The 17,575-nt window shown below is 45.7% G+C and overlaps 1 protein-coding gene across 2 annotated transcripts in view; it reads left to right on the forward strand.

Moving 5' to 3' along the window:
* The window catches only part of LOC139276312 (ecto-NOX disulfide-thiol exchanger 1-like), a 246,631-nt gene that overhangs the window by 17,101 nt on the left and 211,955 nt on the right, over positions 1 to 17,575 (forward strand). For both annotated transcript variants that reach the window (XM_070894111.1, XM_070894112.1), the window contains exons 3-4: positions 13,498 to 13,704; positions 16,374 to 16,607. In XM_070894111.1, coding sequence (XP_070750212.1) covers positions 13,498 to 13,704; positions 16,374 to 16,607 — 441 coding nt within the window. The remainder of the gene's footprint in view (positions 1 to 13,497; positions 13,705 to 16,373; positions 16,608 to 17,575) is intronic.

Here is a 17,575-nt window from a genome sequence, read left to right on the forward strand (position 1 = left end):
GATTGGAGGTCTGGGGTGGGGGGCAGTCTCTGATCATGGTGGGGTGGGGGTGGGTGTGATCGGATGCCTGGGGTGGGGGGCAGTCTCTGATCATGGTGGGGTGGGGGTGGATGTGATCGGAGGCCTGGGGTGGTGGGCAGTAACTGATTGCAGGGGGTGTGGGGTGGGTCAGTCAGAGCACTGGGTCAAGGAGGTAAGTGTAAAGGTACTTACATAAGAACATAAGAATTAGGAACAGGAGTAGGCCATCTAGCCCCTCGAGCCTGCGCCGCCATTCAATAAGATCATGGCTGATCTGGCCGTGGACTCAGCTCCACTTACTCGCCCGTTCCCCGTAACCCTTAATTCCCTTATTGGTTAAAAATCTATCGATCTGTGATTTGAATACATTCAATGAGCTAGCCTCAACTGCTTCCTTGGGCAGAGAATTCCACAGATTCACAACCCTCTGGGAGAAGAAATTCCTTCTCAACTCGGTTTTAAATTGGCTCCCCCGTATTTTGAGGCTGTGCCCCCTAGTTCTCGTCTCCCCGACCAGTGGAAACAACCTCTCCGCCTCTATCTTGTCTATCCCTTTCATTATTTTAAATGTTTCTATAAGATCACCCCTCATCCTTCTGAATTCCAACGAGTAATGACCCAGTCTACTCAATCTATCATCATAAGAAAACCCCCTCATCTCCGGAATCAGCCTAGTGAATCGTCTCTGTACCCCCTCCAAAGCCAGTATATCCTTCCTTAAGTAAGGTGACCAAAACTGCATGCAGTACTCCAGGTGCGGCCTTACCAATACCCTATACAGTTGCAGCAGGACCTCCCTGCTTTTGTACTCCATCCCTCTCGCAATGAAGGCCAACATTCCATTCACCTTCCTGATTACCTGCTGCACCTGCAAACTAACTTTTTGGGATTCATGGACAAGGACCCCCAGGTCCCTTTGCACCTCAGCATGTTGTAATTTCTCCCCATTCAAATAATATTCCCTTTTACTGTTTTTTTTCCCCAAGGTGGATGAACTCACACTTTCCGACATTGTATTCAATCTGCCAAACCTTAGCCCATTCGCTTAACCTATCCAAATCTCTTTGCAGCCTCTCTGTGTCCTCCACAACCCGCTTTCCCACTAATCTTTGTGTCATCTGAAAATTTTGTTACACTACACTCTGTCCCCTCTTCCAGGTCATCTATGTATATTGTAAACAGTTGTGGTCCCAGCACCGATCCCTGTGGCACACCACTAACCACCGATTTCCAACTAGAAAAGGACCCATTTATCCCGACTCTCTGCTTTCTGTTCGCCAGCCAATTCTCTATCCTTGCTAATACATTTCCTCTGACTCCGCGTACCTCTATCTTCTGCAGTAACCTTTTGTGTGGCACCTTATCGAATGCCTTTTGGAAATCTAAATAAACCACATCCATCGGTACACCTCTATCCACAATGCTCGTTATATCCTCAAAGAATTCTAGTAAATTAGTTCAACATGATTTCCCCTTCATGAATCCATGCTGCGTCTGCTTGATTGCACTATTCCTATCTAGATGTCCCGCTATTTCTTCCTTAATGATAGTTTCAAGCATTTTCCCCACTACAGATGTTAAACTAACCGGCCTATAGTTACCTTCCTTTTGTCTGTCCCCTTTTTGAAACAGAGGCGTTACATTAGCTGCTTTCCAATCCGCTGGTACCTCCCCAGAGTCCAGAGAATTTTGGTAGATTATAACAAATGCATCTGCTATAACTTCCGCCATCTCTTTTAATACTCTGGGATGCATTTCATCAGGACCTTGAGTCTACCTTGAGTCCCATTAGCCTGTCCAGCACTACGCCCCTCGTGATAGTGATTGTCTCAAGGTCCTCCCTTCCCACATTCCTGTGACCAGCAATTTTTGGCATGGTTTTTGTGTCTTCCACTGTGAAGACCGAAGCAAAATAATTGGTTAAAGTCTCAGCTATTTCCACATTTCCCATTATTAAATCCCCCTTCTCATGTTCTAAGGGACCAACATTTACTTTCGTCATTCTTTTCCGTTTTATATATCTGTAAAAGCTTTTACTATCTGTTTTTATGTTTTGCGCAAGTTTACCTTCGTAATCTATCTTCCCTTTCATTATTGCTTTTTTAGTCATTCTTTGCTGTTGCTTAAAATCTTCGCAATCCTCTAGTTTCCCACTAACCTTGGCCACCTTATACGCATTGGTCTTTGATTTGATACTTTCCTTTATTTTCTTGGTTATCCACGGCTGGTTATCTCTTCTCTTGCCGCCCTTCTTTTTCACTGGAATATATTTTTGTTGCGCATTATGAAAGAGCTCCTTAAAAGTCCTCCACTGTTCCTCAATTGTGCCACCGTTTAGTCCTTGTTTCCAGTCTACTTTAGCCAACTCTGCCCTCATCCCACTGTAGTCCCCTTTGTTTAAGCATAGTACGCTCGTTTCTGACAACTTCCTCACCCTCAATCTGTATTACAAATTCAACCATATTGTGATCACTCATTCCGAGAGGATCTTTTACGAGGAGATCGTTTATTTTTCCTGTCTCGTTACACAGGACCAGATCCAAAATGGCTTGCTCCCTTGTAGGTTCTGTAACATACTGTTCTAAGAAACAATCCCGTATGTATTCTATGAATTCCTCCTCCAGGCTACCCCGTGCGATTTGAGTTGACCAATCGATATGTAGGTTAAAATCCCCAATGACTACTGCCGTTCCTTTTTCACATGCCTCCACTATTCCCTTGATTATTGTCCGCCCCACCGTGAAGTTATTATTTGGGGGCCTATAAACTACGCCCACCAGTGACTTTTTCCCCTTACTATCTCTAATCTCCACCCACAAAGATTCAACATTTTGTTCCTTAGAGCCAATATCGTCTCTCACAACTGCCCTGATATCATCCTTTATTAACAGAGCTACCCCACCTCCTTTCCCTTCTTGTCTATCTTTCCGAATCGTCAGATACCCCTGTATGTTTAATTCCCAGTCTTGGCCACCCTGCAACCATGTTTCTGTAATGGCCACCAAATCATACCCATTTGTAATGATTTGTGCCGTCAACTCATTTACTTTATTTCGAATGCTGCGTGCGTTTAGGTAGAGTGTTTTAATCCTAGTTTTTAAACCATGATTTTTAGTTTTGACCCCTCCTGCAGCCCCTTTATATTCAGTGGCCCTTTTTGTTTTTTGCCTTGGGTTTCTCTGCCCTCCACTTTTACTCATCTCCTTTCTGTCTTTTGCTTTTGTCTCCTGGATCCAGCAGGCCTTGCCTTACTTTAGCTGCCGGGTTTACGAGCCGTGCAAAACCCAAGCCGTGAAAGTTAAATAAAACATGGAGGTTAAAGCAGAGGCTTCAAGCATTGCTATAATATTTAAATAGAAGACTTGCCTCCTGGGAGTGGATTGGTTTCTCCACCCCCTGTCCCACCCTGTCCCACCCCCTGTCCCGCCTCCGTTAAACCCAGAAGTGGGCGGGTTGGAGGTGGGTTCTGGTCGGGATTCTGATTTTTAGCACTTTAACTTCCCACACGACCCTGACCCATTCAGACCGTGATTAGCCCATTCAGCCCTCGAACCTGCTCCGCCATTCATTCAGATCGTGGCTGATCTACCCCTCACCATTTACCCACCTTTGCTCCCTATCCCGATACCCTTACCTAAATAAAACCCATCGGCCTCAGCCTTGAAAGCTCCAATTGTTCCAGCACCCACAGACTTTTGGGGAGCAAGTTCCAGATTACTGCTCCCCTTTGTGTGGAAAGGTGCTTCCTGGTTTTGTTCCTGAACGGCCTCACTCTAGTTTAAAAGTTAAGTCCCCTTGTTCTTGATTCCCCAACCAGTGGAAATACTTTTCTGTATTCATTCTATCGAATCCTTTAAACACCCCAATCAGATCACCCCTCAATCTTCTATACTCGAGGGAATACGAGCCAAGTTTGTGAAGCCTGTCCCCATAACTGAACCCTCTAAGCCCCGGTATCATTCTGGTGACTCTGTTCTGCACCCTCCAATGCCAGTCAGTCCTTCCTTTTAATGATTTGTGTCCTTGGACTCCCAGATCTCCTCGACACTTCCTGATTGCTCATCATTTAGAAAATATGTGGATTTATCTTTCTTGGGTACACAGGGGATGACCTCACACTTGCCCACTCACTGAATCTGTCAATGTCCCTTTGCAACTTCCTGCTCTCCTTTGCATGACCGACTCTCCCTCCTAACTTCCTGTCACCTGCACACTTGGATCTTACAACAATGACTTGTGTTTATATAGCACCTTTAATGCAGTAAAATGTCCCAAGGCGCTTCACAGGAGTGTTATCAAACACAATTTGACACCGAGCCACATCAGAACAGGTGACCAAAGCTTGGTGAAAAAGGCAGGTTTTAAGGAGCGTCTTAAAGGAGTAGAGAGAGGTAGAGAGGTTTAGTGAGGGAGTGCCAGAGTTTAGGGCCTAGGCAGGTGAAAACTTCTTATAACTTCTTATTCCTTCATGCAAATCATTAATCAATATGATGAAAAGTATAGACCCCAGGACAGATCCCTGGGGAACACCATGTGTCACATATTGCTAATTTAAGGACATACCCCTTATCCCTACTCTCTGTCTCCAACCTCCCAACCAATTTCCAACCCAAGTCAAAAGGGAGATCGGGCGGGAAAGTGGAGTTGAGGTCAAAGATCAGCCATGATGTTATTGAATGGTGGAGCAGGCTCGAAGGGCAATATGGCCTAATCCTGCTCCTAATTCTTATGTTCTTATGTTACCTCTAATTCCGTGCACCCTTATTGTTGCTAATAATCTCTTGTGTGGAACTTTATCAAATTGCTTTGATGTCACGGTTGATTAATTTGCAAAATGAAACCTGTCTTTAATGGGATTGCAGAGCCCTGTGGTGAGATCACACTTGCAATAGCGAGGTACAATCTATACTGTGGTGCTCCAGGCCCAGAGTTTTGTGGGAGGAAAGCACGTATCAACAATTTGGTTACCCTGCTCCTTGCCATGATTTTAAGTTGCATTCATTTTCCAACATTCCATTGACTCTGGATCAGTTCCTATGGAGTGGAGGGTAGCCAATGTAACCCCACTTTTTAAAAAAGGAGGGAGAGAGAAAACAAGGAATTATAGACCGGTCAGCCTGACCTCAGTAGTGGGTAAAATGATGGAATCAATTATTAAGGATGTCATAGCAGTGCATCTGGAAAATGGTGACATGATAGGTCCAAGTCAGCATGGATTTGTGAAAGGGAAATCATTCTTGACAAATCTTCTGGAATTTTTTGAGGATGTTTCCAGTAAAGTGGACAAAGGAGAACCAGTTGATGTGGTATATTTGGACTTTCAGAAGGCTTTCGACAAGGTCCCACACAAGAGATTAATGTGCAAAGTTAAAGCACATGGGATTGGGGGTAGTGTGCTGACGTGGATTGAGAACTGGTTGTCAGACAGAAAGCAAAGAGTAGGAGTAAACGGGTACTTTTCAGAATGGCAGGCAGTGACTAGTGGGGTGCCGCAAGGTTCTGTGCTGGGGCCCCAGCTGTTTACATTGTACATTAATGATTTAGACGAGGGGATTAAATGCAGTATCTCCAAATTTGCGGATGACACTAAGTTGGGTGGCAGTGTGAGCTGCGAGGAGGATGCTATGAGGCTGCAGAGTGACTTTGATAGGTTAGGTGAGTGGGCAAATGCATGGCAGATGAAGTATAATGTGGATAAATGTGAGGTTATCCACTTTGGTGGTAAAAACAGAGAGACAGACTATTATCTGAATGGTGACAGATTAGGAAAAGGGAAGGTGCAACGAGACCTGGGTGTCATGGTACATCAGTCATTGAAGGTTAGCATGCAGGTACATTAGGCGGTTAAGAAAGCAAATGGCATGTTGGCCTTCATAGCGAGGGGATTTGAATACAGGGGCAGGGAGGTGTTGCTACAGTTGTACAGGGCCTTGGTGAGGCCACACCTGGAGTATTGTGTACAGTTTTGGTCTCCTAACTTGAGGAAGGACATTCTTGCTATTGAGGGAGTGCAGCGAAGATTCACCAGACTGATTCCCGGGATGGCGGGACTGACCTATCAAGAAAGACTGGATCAACTGGGCTTGTATTCACTGGAGTTCAGAAGAATGAGAGGGGACCTCATAGAAACGTTTAAAATTCTGACGGGTTTAGACAGGTTAGATGCAGGAAGAATGTTCCCAATGTTGGGGAAGTCCAGAACCAGGGGTCACAGTCTGAGGATAAGGGGTAAGCCATTTAGGACCGAGATGAGGAGAAACTTCTTCACCCAGAGAGTGGTGAACCTGTGGAATTCTCTACCACTGAAAGTAGTTGAGGCCAATTCACTAAATATATTCAAAAGGGAGTTAGATGAAGTCCTTACTACTCGGGGGATCAAGGGTTATGGCGAAAAAGCAGGAAGGGGGTACTGAAGTTTCATGTTCAGCCATGAACTCATTGAATGGTGGTGCAGGCTAGAAGGGCAATTCTATGTTTCTATGTTTCTATTCATCCACCGCAACACATGGACTGGAGCGGTTCAAAGAGAAGGAAATCTGGCAGCTTCTCGAGGACAATTAGGGATGGGCAATAAATGCTGGCCTTCCCAGCGATGGCCACATCTTGAGAATGACAAAAAGGCCCTTGTGCAGCTCGGCTCTGCTTCTGAATCCCTCTCCCGAGCTGAGGCCAAGTGCCCAGCCGTGTGGTTTTGGCACGAGTGCCCACTCACAGCGTGCCAATGCCCCTGGCCCTGGGATTTGTCATGCGGTAAGGGTGTATCCCTGAAACTAGCTCCAAAAGTCCGCTAGACGAATTGCAGTGCCATGGGTTTTTCCCAATTATGATGGACAATCCAGAGGGGAGCTGAGGTGACTATTGTAACAGAGTGAGTGATGATATGGAATGCACTGCCTGCAAGATTCAGTAGTAACTTGCAAAAGTGAATTGGATAAATACTTGATGGGGAGAAATTTGCAGGGCTATGGGGAAAGGGCAGGTTGGTGGGACTAATTGGATTACCCTTTCAAAGAGCCGGCAGAAGCATGATGCTCCGAATGGCCTTCTGTGCTGTATGATTCTCTGATTCAATGAATACAGCATTCAGAAAATAAAAACATTCAATGGAGACTAATATTTGGAGATGATCTATTTGTCCTGGAAAGGATTTTGCCGCTATTTACGATATGATGCTGCCATGAAGTTAGGAACATGAAGCAGGTCAGTCAGCATCCGTAGAGAGAACAGACAAGTGGACATTTTGGTTGCAGACTCTTTTTCAGAACTCGGTTAGATTGGTTCACAAAGGGTTAACTCCCAGAGAGTGGTGAGAATTGAACTCGCTGCCACCTGGGACATAAGATCATAAGAAATAAGAGCAGGAGTAGGCCATACGGCCCCTCGAGCCTGCTCCGCCATTAGTAAGATCATGGCTGATCTGATGTTGGCCTCAACTCCACTTTCCTGCCTGTTTCCCATAACCCTTGACTTCCCGATAGTTCAAGAATCTGTCTATCTCAGCCTTGAATATATTCAATGACTCAGCTTCCACAGCTCTCTCGGGCAGAGAATTCCAAAGATTCACGACCCTCCAAGAGAAGAAATTCCTCCTCATCTCCGTATTAAATACTTTGTTTCAATCTTCACTAAAGAAAACACGAATAACCTCTCGAAAATAATAGGGGACCGAGGGTCTAGTGAGAAGGGGGAACTGAGGGAAATCCTTATTAGTCAGGAAATGGTGTTCGGGAGATTGAAGGGACTGAAGGCCGATAAATCCCCAGGGCCTGATAATCTGCATCCCAGAGTACTTAAGGAAGTGGCCCTAGAAATAGTAGCTGCATTGGTGGTCATTTTCCAACATTCCATGGAATCTGCATCAGTTCCTATGGATTGGAGGGTAACTAATGTAACCCCACTTTTTAAAAAAGGAGGGAGAGAGAAAACAGGGAATTATAGACCGGTTAGCCTGACATCAGTGGTGGGGAAAATGCTGGAATCAATTATTAAAGATGTAATAGCAGCACATTTGGAAAGCAGTGACAGGATCGGTCCAAGTCAGCATGGATTTATGAAAGGGAAATAGAAACATAGAAAAATAGGTGCAGGAGTAGACCATTCGGCCCTTCGAGCCTGCACTGCCATTCAATAAGATCATGGCTGATCATTCCTCCAGTATCCCTTTCCTGCTTTCGCTCCATACCCCTTGATCCCCTTAACCGTAAGAGCCATATCTAACTCCCTCTTGAATATATCCAGTGAACTGGCATCAACAACTCTCTGCGGCAGGGAATTCCACAGGTTAACAACTCTCTGAGTGAAGAAGTTTCTCCTCATCTCAGTCCGAAATGGCCTATCCCTTATCCTAAGACTATGTCCCCTGGTTCTGGACTTTCCCAACATCGGGAACATTCTTCCCGCATCTAACCTGTCCAGTCCCGTCAGAATCTTATATGTTTCTATGAGATCCCCTCTCATCCTTAACTCCAGTGAATAAAGGCCCAGTTGATCCAATCTCTCCTCATATGACATCCCAGCCATCTCTGGAATCAGTCTGGTGAACCTTCGCTGCACTCCCTCAATAGCAACATAGACATAGAAACATAGAAAATAGGTGCAGGAGTTGGCCATTCGGCGCTTCTAGCCTGCATCGCCATTCAATGAGTTCATGGCTGAACATGCAACTTCAGTACCCCATTCCTGCTTTCAGTACCCCATTCCTGCTGGCAAGAACATCCTTCCTCAGACTAGGAGTCCCAAACTGAACACAATATTCCAGGTGAGGCCTCACTAAGGCCCTGTACAACTCCAGTAAGACCTCCCTGATTCTATATTCAAATCCCCTAGCTATGAAGGCCAACATACATTTGCCTTCTTTACCGCCTGCTGTACCTGCGTGCCCACTTTCAGTGATCATGCTTGACAAATCTTCGAGTTTTTTGAGGATGTAACTGGTAGAGTGGATAAGGGAGAACCAGTGCATGTGGTGTACTTGGACTTTCAAAAGGCTTTTGACAAGGTCCCACACAGAGATTAGTGTGAAAAATTAAGGCACATGGTACTGGGGGTAATGTATTGACGTGGATAGAGAACTGGTTGGCAGACTGGAAGCAAAGAGTGGGAATAAACGGGTCCTTTTCAGAATGGCTGTTCAGTGCTGGGCTATTTACAATATACATTTATGATTTAGATGAAGGAATTGAATGTAATATCTCCAAGTTTGCAGATGACACTAAGCTGCGCGGCAGTGCGAGCTGCGAGCAGGATGCTAAGAGGCTGCAGGGTGACTTGGACAGGTTAGGTGAATGGGCAAATACATGGCAGATGCAGTATAATGTGGATAAATGTGAGGTTATCCACTTTGGTGGCAAAAACAGGAAGGCAGATTATTATCTGAATGGTGACAGATTAGTAAAAGGGGAGATGCAATGAGACCTGAGTGTCATGGTACATCTGTCATTGAAGGTAGGCATGCAGGTACAGCAGGCAGTAAAGAAAGCAAATGGCATGCTGGCCTTCATAGCGAAGGGATTTGAGTATAGGAGCAGGGAGGTCTTACTGCAGTTGTGTAGAGCCTTGGAGACCACACCTTGAGTATTGTGTGCAGTTTTGGTCTCCTAATCTGAGGAAGGACGTGCTTGCTATTGAGGAGTGCAGCAAAGGTTCACCAGACTGATTCCCGCGATGGCAAGACTAACATATGAGGAAAGACTGGATCGGCTCGGCTTATACTCACTGGAAGTTAGAAAAATGAGAGGGGATCTCATAGAAACATAAAATTCTGACGGGACTGAACAGGTTAGATGCAGGAAGAATGTTCCCGATGTTGGGGATGCCAGATCCAGGGGTCACAGTCTAAAGATTAGGGGTAAGCCATATAGGACCGAGATGAGGAGAAACTTTTTCACCCAGAGTGTTGTGAACCTGTGGAATTCTCTGCCACAGAAAGTGTTGCATCCAGTTCATTGGACATATTCAAAAGGCAGTTAGATGTGGCCCTTACGGCTAAAGGGATCAGGGGGTATGGAGAGAAGGCAGGGGTGGGGTACTGAGGTTGCATGATCAGCCATGATCATATTGAATGGAGGTGCAGGCTCGAAGGGCCGAATGGCCTGCTCCTGCACCTATTTTCTATGTTTCTATGTTAAATGGGCAACCCCTTATTCTGAAACTATTCCCCCTAGTTCTAGATTCCCCCATGAGGGGAAATATCTTCTCTGCATCTAACCTGTCAAGCCCCGTCAGAACCTTATATGTTTCAATAAGATCACATCTCATTCTTCTAAACTCCAATGAATATAGGCTCAACCTGCTCAACCTTTCTTCGTAAGACAACCCCTTCATCTCAGGAATCAACCTAATGAACCTTCTCTGAACTGCCTCCAATGCAAATATATCCCTCCTTAAATAAGGAGACTAAAACTATAGGCAGTACTCCAGGAGTGATCTCACCAACGCCCTGTACAGTTGTAGCAAGACTTCCCCACTCTTACACTCCATACCCTTTGCAATAAAGGCCAATATTCTATTTGCCTTCCTGATTACTTGCTGTACCTGCATGCTAACTTTTTGTGTTTCATGCACAAGGGCCCCCAGATCGCTCTGTACTGCAGCTTTTCGTAATCCCTCTCCATTTAAATAATAATTTGCTTCTGCTTTGATTTGTTGAAGTAAATTGCATTGATGTGTTTAAGGGGAGTGTTATACATACACGATGGAGACGGGAATAGAGAGATATGTGGGCAGGGTGAGAAGAAGTATTCAGGCCCAGAAATTGGATGTCTGTAAAAACCTGCCGGTGCCACCGCGGGCCGGTGTTGAGGGCCGGTGAAAATGGTGTCTCTGGCAGAACCGGTAAATGGCGCATAGTTGAACAGCTGTTACTCTATGGAAGGTGTCAAAGGTGCATGAAAATGTCAATAGCTGCGCACAGTTGCTGTGTCAGTGCTGGGGTTTGAGGGCCAAGAGCTAATATTATTTGTACTGCAAATGTCGTGTGTATGTATATAAAGAGTAAAAGGCTACTGAGAGAAGGGGTGGGGCTGATTCGGGACCAAAAAGGAGAGCTATGCCTGCAGGTAGAGGGTAAGGCTGAGGTACTGAACGAGCATTTTGCATCTGTGCTCACCAAGGAAGAGGGATGCTCACATTGACATATTGAAGGAGGAGTTAGTGCAGACCCTAAAGTGTGTGAGACTGTGAGGATCAAATGGTGCCATGGTAAGGTTGATGAAGAAGGTACTCACCCTGACGACCCGAGTGAGGTCGTTGCATTTCTTCCGACATTGCGTCGCAGTTCGGGGCACCGTGCTCCTTGCCCACATGTGGGCGGCCACTTCCCCCCACATTGGCCTGAAGAGATTGGATGCCAGCCTCCTCCCAGTGTTGTGGGGGAGGATGCCCCGTCCCCTCTCCACCCCCTCCACCAGTGCCTCCAGGGCGACCTTGGAAAACCGGTGGGCCCGCTGCCTTCCTTGTGCGGCTGCCATGTTGGTCTGTGTCTCACTGCACAGGCTGCAATCCTGGGACTGAGACTGTGCAACATCATTTAGCTTGCTGTTTACGAAGCAGTTGGCCCCAAGTGTGTCTGATGAGGATCGCCTGACCCTCATTAACACTGTGAACTTCGCACCACGCTTTTCGGCTTTAGCCCCCTGAGGAGCATTGCTTGATTTAGCATCCACTTGCCTCTTGGGGCGCTGAACATGAATATCCCGCTCACCAGCGCTAGTTAGTGCCAGGCGCTAAACTTGCCCATCAGGCAGTGTTACCACCTCAAAATGGGAGTTACCGAATTTCCCACCCACAGTCTGGTAAATACAACAAGGGATCCATTATTACCATCCTCAGGTTATGTTAATGTTTAAGTAGATGGGCAATTAAAGTGAACATCCAGATTATAGGAAAAATAGAGTCCCTTTATGGGACTGCCCAGTGACACTGAACCAAAGAGAACCTTGAGTGAAGATTCCAGATCCGTAATACAAAACTATTATAGTGTTTGCTTCAAGTAATTACAGCATCAGTTGCTTTGCAACTCATTCTAATGCTCATTACACCAATGGGTGATTTATGTAGTACTATTGGGCAAGCAGTTTTGGTTTTGTTCTCCTGACTGAAGGATATACTTGCCTTAGAGGGAGTGCAACAAAGGTTCACCAGTCTGATTCCTGGGATGGGGGGATTGTCCTATGAGGAGAGATTGAGTAGACTAGACCTACATTCCCTAGAGTTTAAAGGAATGAAAGGTGATCTCATTGAAACATGTAAAATTCTAAAGGGGCTTGACAGGGTAAATGCTAGGAGGATTTTTTCCCCGGGCTGGGGAGTCTAGAACCAGGGGTTACAGTCTCAGAATAAGGGGTTGGCCATTTAGGACGGAGATGAGGAGAAATTTCTTCACTCAGAGGATTGTGAATCTTTGGAATTATCTACCCCAGAGAGCTGTGGATGCTCAGTCGTTGAGTATATTCAAGACAGAAGTCGACAGACTTTTGGATACGAAGGGAACCAAAGGATATGAGGATAGTGCAGGAAGGTGGAGCTGAGGTAGAATATCAGTGATAATCTCATTGAATGCTTGAGGGGCTGAATGGCCTACTCCTGCTCCTATACCTTATGTTCTCATGTTCATTGACCACAAACAGGCACTGGGTGAGCAGGATTTCCTGGACGCTATTTCAAAGCATCAGAGGATGAGAGCCAGCTGATGCCAGCTCAGTAACTGGAGAAGGCAAAGCACAAGTTTCACTCACTGAGACTGGTTTGCAGGCTCTGTCACTATACTCAGTAACTGGAGAAGTTTCACTCACTGAGACTGGTTTGCTGAGTCTGTCACTATACTCAGTAACTGGAGAAGGTTCACTCACTGAGTCTGGTTTACTGGCTCTGTCACTATACTCAGTAACTGGAGAAGTTTCACTCACTGAGTCTGGTTTGCTGGCTTTTTCACTATACTCAGTAACTGGAGAAGGTTCACTCACTGAGTCTGGTTTACTGGCTCTGTCACTATACTCAGTAACTGGAGAAGTTTCACTCACTGAGTCTGGTTTGCGGGCTCTGTCACTATACTCAGTAACTGGAGAAGTTTCACTCACTGAGTCTGGTTTACTGGCTCTGTCACTATACGCAGTTAACTGGAGAAGGTTCACTCACTGAGTCTGGTTTGCTGAGTCTGTCACTATACTCAGTAACTGGAGAAGTTTCACTCACTGAGTCTGGTTTACTGGCTCTGTCACTATACTCAGTAACTGGAGAAGGTTCACTCACTGAGTCTGGTTTACGGGCTCTGTCACTATACTCAGTAACTGGAGAAGTTTCACTCACTGAGTCTAGTTTACTGTCTCTGTCACTATACTGGTGTAAGGAAGTTGCTCGGCAAGGCTCGTAGAACTGGGCCTGCTTCCAACCCAGAAAGCAAATCACAATAAAGGAGCGCTTGAGCAACTGTCCCTGACTGACTGACTGATTGAGTTTTGTGTTTTGTTGGATCTCCAGACCTCCCTCCGCCAGCCATCCGTGACCGACCGCCTGGCTGTAAGACGGTGTTTGTGGGGGGCCTGCCGGAGAATGCTGCGGAGGAACTCATTCACCAGGTTTTTGAGCAGTGCGGGGATATTACAGCCATTCGCAAAAGCAAAAAGAACTTCTGCCACATCCGCTTCGCGGAGGAGTTCATGGTGGACAAAGGGATCTACTTGTCAGGTGGGCCCCGTCTGTATTTCTCTGCTTCTTTCACACTGTGTACATGTTAGTGCCCGCTGAAACAGCTCTGGGACTGCAAGTGGGAGATAGTTTTATGCTGACATTTGGCAGATAACTGGGAATATTCATCAGGTCCCCATGGAACCTTATTACGATCAAGGAGTCTGATCGGAGCGTCACAATTGGAATTACAAATGTCAAGGAGAGCTGCGGAACGAGCTGTTCCAGCCTATTGCTGCTGAGAAATTCTGTCCTGAAGCTGCTGTATTTCAGGCTCCTTTCATTGATTACACCATGTTGGGCATTGCTCGAACTGCTCGATCAAGTCTAGACAGGTCCTATATAACCCTTGGACCATCAGGCCCATGGACTGCTCATCAAAGTGACTCTGACCCATTTAATTACATCTCCGTGTCCGGCTGTGTCCAACACAGATTCTGATCCTTGACGATCAAGGATATGTTTCTCTAAACTCTCTTCAAGATTAGATTTTAACTCTGCCATGGCTTTAAATTAATTTACTGTCTGAAAGTCAGTAGAAGGCTTGAAGCACGACCCAACCTATTGAAGCAGTCAGGTTGTGACCCTGGAGTCTCCGTTCTATGTACATCAACACAATTCACAGCCTGCACTACCAACTGTTAAGAGTTTGGTGAACGTTGTTCTCACTTATAATTTACTCCTCAAATCAATAACATTCGTACACATTGAACGTCAGATGTCGAAGATCGGGTATACAGTAATTAAACTTACATGTACAAAGCAGGACTTGCGACAAACCTTGCGGCTTTAGTCAGGTGACTCAAACGCATTAGTTCTGAGCTCGGTATCTTGGGCCTTCACCAACCCTCAGTATCTGTTCCAACTCCCCCTTTTATACCTTTTTCTCACCCTCCCACACAATTCTGCCTTACATTACACCACTCCATATAAGGTGAATTTTGGTGAGCTTCTCCCTTATCAATAACTTTACTTTGAGCAAGTTGTGTTTCTGTAAAGCGGTACAGCTGCCCACGTTGCTATCTGATTGGTACTTTCACTCTTGTTCTAATTATGAGTCTGTAATTATACTCTCCCACTTCTTAAATGGATGATGTCATTACAGATGTTTCCATTTGCAGAACTTGTTATCGATTAATTAATGTTCTCTGAAATATAGGCATCAATATGCATTGGAATAGCTTGTCATTCGGGACTAAACTGACCATTGCTTTAAGGTCAGTCTTAATTCAACACCTCACTGCATCTAAATTGACTTGTACTTCCCCGCGGCGCCAGAGGGACTGGAGTGCATCGTTACCCCCGGCAACCAAATTTTAATTTGATTTTATATGTTTTAAAGTTTAATTTGTTTTAATTGCCAGATTTTTAGTGCCCCCTCCCCTTTTATAGGGGGCACTTGTAAAATATATGGTTTTAATGCCCCCCAAAAAACACAAAAAAAAGAAACAAAAAACATTTTTTAAAAAGGGGCAGTTAAGTGTCTGGAGTGTCCCCCAGATCGGGGGGCACTTGATCGAACGTTTATTTTGTTCCCCCCCCGCAAAAGAATTGTACTTCCCCGCTTAACAAGCAAAAGCTAAAGGTTACTCTTCCTGCACTATCAAGAGAACTCAATAGCAGGCGTCCATACAGTCTGATTTACCCTTTCTTTACAAAACAGGTTGGAAGTATGTCATTCCAGAGCCAAGCAGACGGCTTTTGACTCGCTAATCAGCTGATAAATGATTGCACCCTGGCAAATGGGAGCCAGAAGCAGGCAGTGAGGTCAGCACTTCCCCTTTAAGGCTGCACTAACATTGCCATCCAAGCATGGATGGGGTGCACCAAGTCCCAGCCCGTCACAGGGGTCGCAAATGGATGTGCTCTTCCAGGCATGTCCAATGACCACACGCCTAGCACTGGTGTTGTGCTCAGTTACTCCTCTGCCCTCAGTATAATCTGTACCATAAAGAGTCCAATGGCCTGTTCATGCTTCTGAAGCGAAATCCTATTCAGGTGATGTATGAAAGAATTTACAGAGTCAGCTTTGTTGAAAGGGTTGACTGGTCAGTGGAATTTGATCAAGCGATTAAGTCATTAAAAGATCGATATTCCTCAATCGGCAATGGAACGGGTATATTGAGCTTCTACAATATTTTGGACTATATGTAATAAGAGGAGTTGAATTATTTCCTCACACAGCACCGTTCCTGCTCCCTTCCATGGTTTGTGACTTGGTGTGAGTTGGGCACTACCACCATCTCGTCTCTTGGGACGGTGACAACTCCGCTCAGCTGACCGTCCCATCGGTCATCCACATGATCTGGACGGAAGCGACGCCAACTGGGCTCAAGGAGCCTCTGGAGGGAGTCCGAGAAAAATAACCCGTGCAAGAACTCAGACACACAATAAGGCACAAGATTCACAATAAAGCACACATTGCTTTAAGCAAGAAAAGAAAGAACTTGCATTTAAATGGCACTTTTCACCACCTAAGGACATCCCAAAGGGGCTTCCCAGCCAATGAAAGACCTTTGAAGTGTAGTCACTGTTGTAATGCAGGAACTCGAGCGGCCAGCGCTAGGGATTGTACTGCCGCAGGTGCCATTGCCCACTCTGCTGTTAAACCCCAAGAACTAACACCCACTGCTTTAGTGTAGTTTCTAAGGATTGCTGTTCACATTCAGGCTATCGCATGAGGCTGGGATCCAGCACAGACAAGAAGGACACAGGCCGCCTGCACGTGGACTTTGCTCGGGCCAGAGATGATTTCTACGAGTGGGAGTGTATGCAGCGGATGTTTGCGCGAGAGGAACGTCACCGGCGTATGATGGAGGATGAACATCTGAGGCCACCCTCTCCTGCACCCATTGTGCACTATTCCGAGCATGAAGCCAACCTAATGACTGAGAAACTCAAAGGTACCCCTCAGTATATTACATTCAAACAGTGTTAAACTGTGCTGTTCATGGTCTGCGTACATTCAATTCTAACTTCATCTTCCGTCAGTATGTTTAGCAGCAGACAAGTGGAGCAGGCAGTCATCATTGTACAGCTGAGGGAACGGCTTAAAAAACATTTCTCCTAAACAATGTGAATATGTAATGTAACACAGACAGTAGACAGACACACTAGATTCACAGGACTTCTCCTCAAACATCTAACGTTTCGGAAATTGTTTTTGGCCATGCGGAAAGTCTGTCAGATGTTAATGTGCTCCAATTTCAAAAGATAAATAGGACATTTTTCATTCAGCTGAACACATAAACATGCTCACCTGCTCAGTCCCCCCCCCCCAAACACACATACATACACACACACGCACACATCTGCACACACACACAGAACCACACACACACACACATATGCACAAACCCACACCTGCACACACAGTGCCCCACACATACAAATACACACAGACGCACACACACTGCTCCCCACACGTACAGACACACACACATTCGCCTGGACACATTCGCACACACACACACACACACAGCTCCATGCATACACACACACATAGTTCCGCACATACATAGAAATTTTTTTTTACAGCGCAGAAGGAGGCCATTTCGGCCCATCGTGTCCACTCCGGCCGACAAAGAGCCGCACGGCCCTCGGTCAACAGCCCTAAAGGTTACATATAAACCTATGAACAATGACGGAAAGGTAAAGAGCACCCAGCCCAACCAATCCGCCTCACACAACTGCGACACCCCTTATACTGAAAACATCTACACTCCAACCCAACCGGAGCCATGTGATCTATATATAGTGATCTGATAAAATGCATAAGCTGAGGTGAGGTAAATCTGAGTAATTCCAGCCTGGGGATCGATGCACTGCTTAACTGTTGCCACCCAATAACAACATACATAAGAACATAAGA

The sequence above is a fragment of the Pristiophorus japonicus genome, chromosome 11 (genome assembly GCF_044704955.1).
Source record: "Pristiophorus japonicus isolate sPriJap1 chromosome 11, sPriJap1.hap1, whole genome shotgun sequence".
NCBI classification, from domain to species: domain Eukaryota; kingdom Metazoa; phylum Chordata; class Chondrichthyes; family Pristiophoridae; genus Pristiophorus; species Pristiophorus japonicus.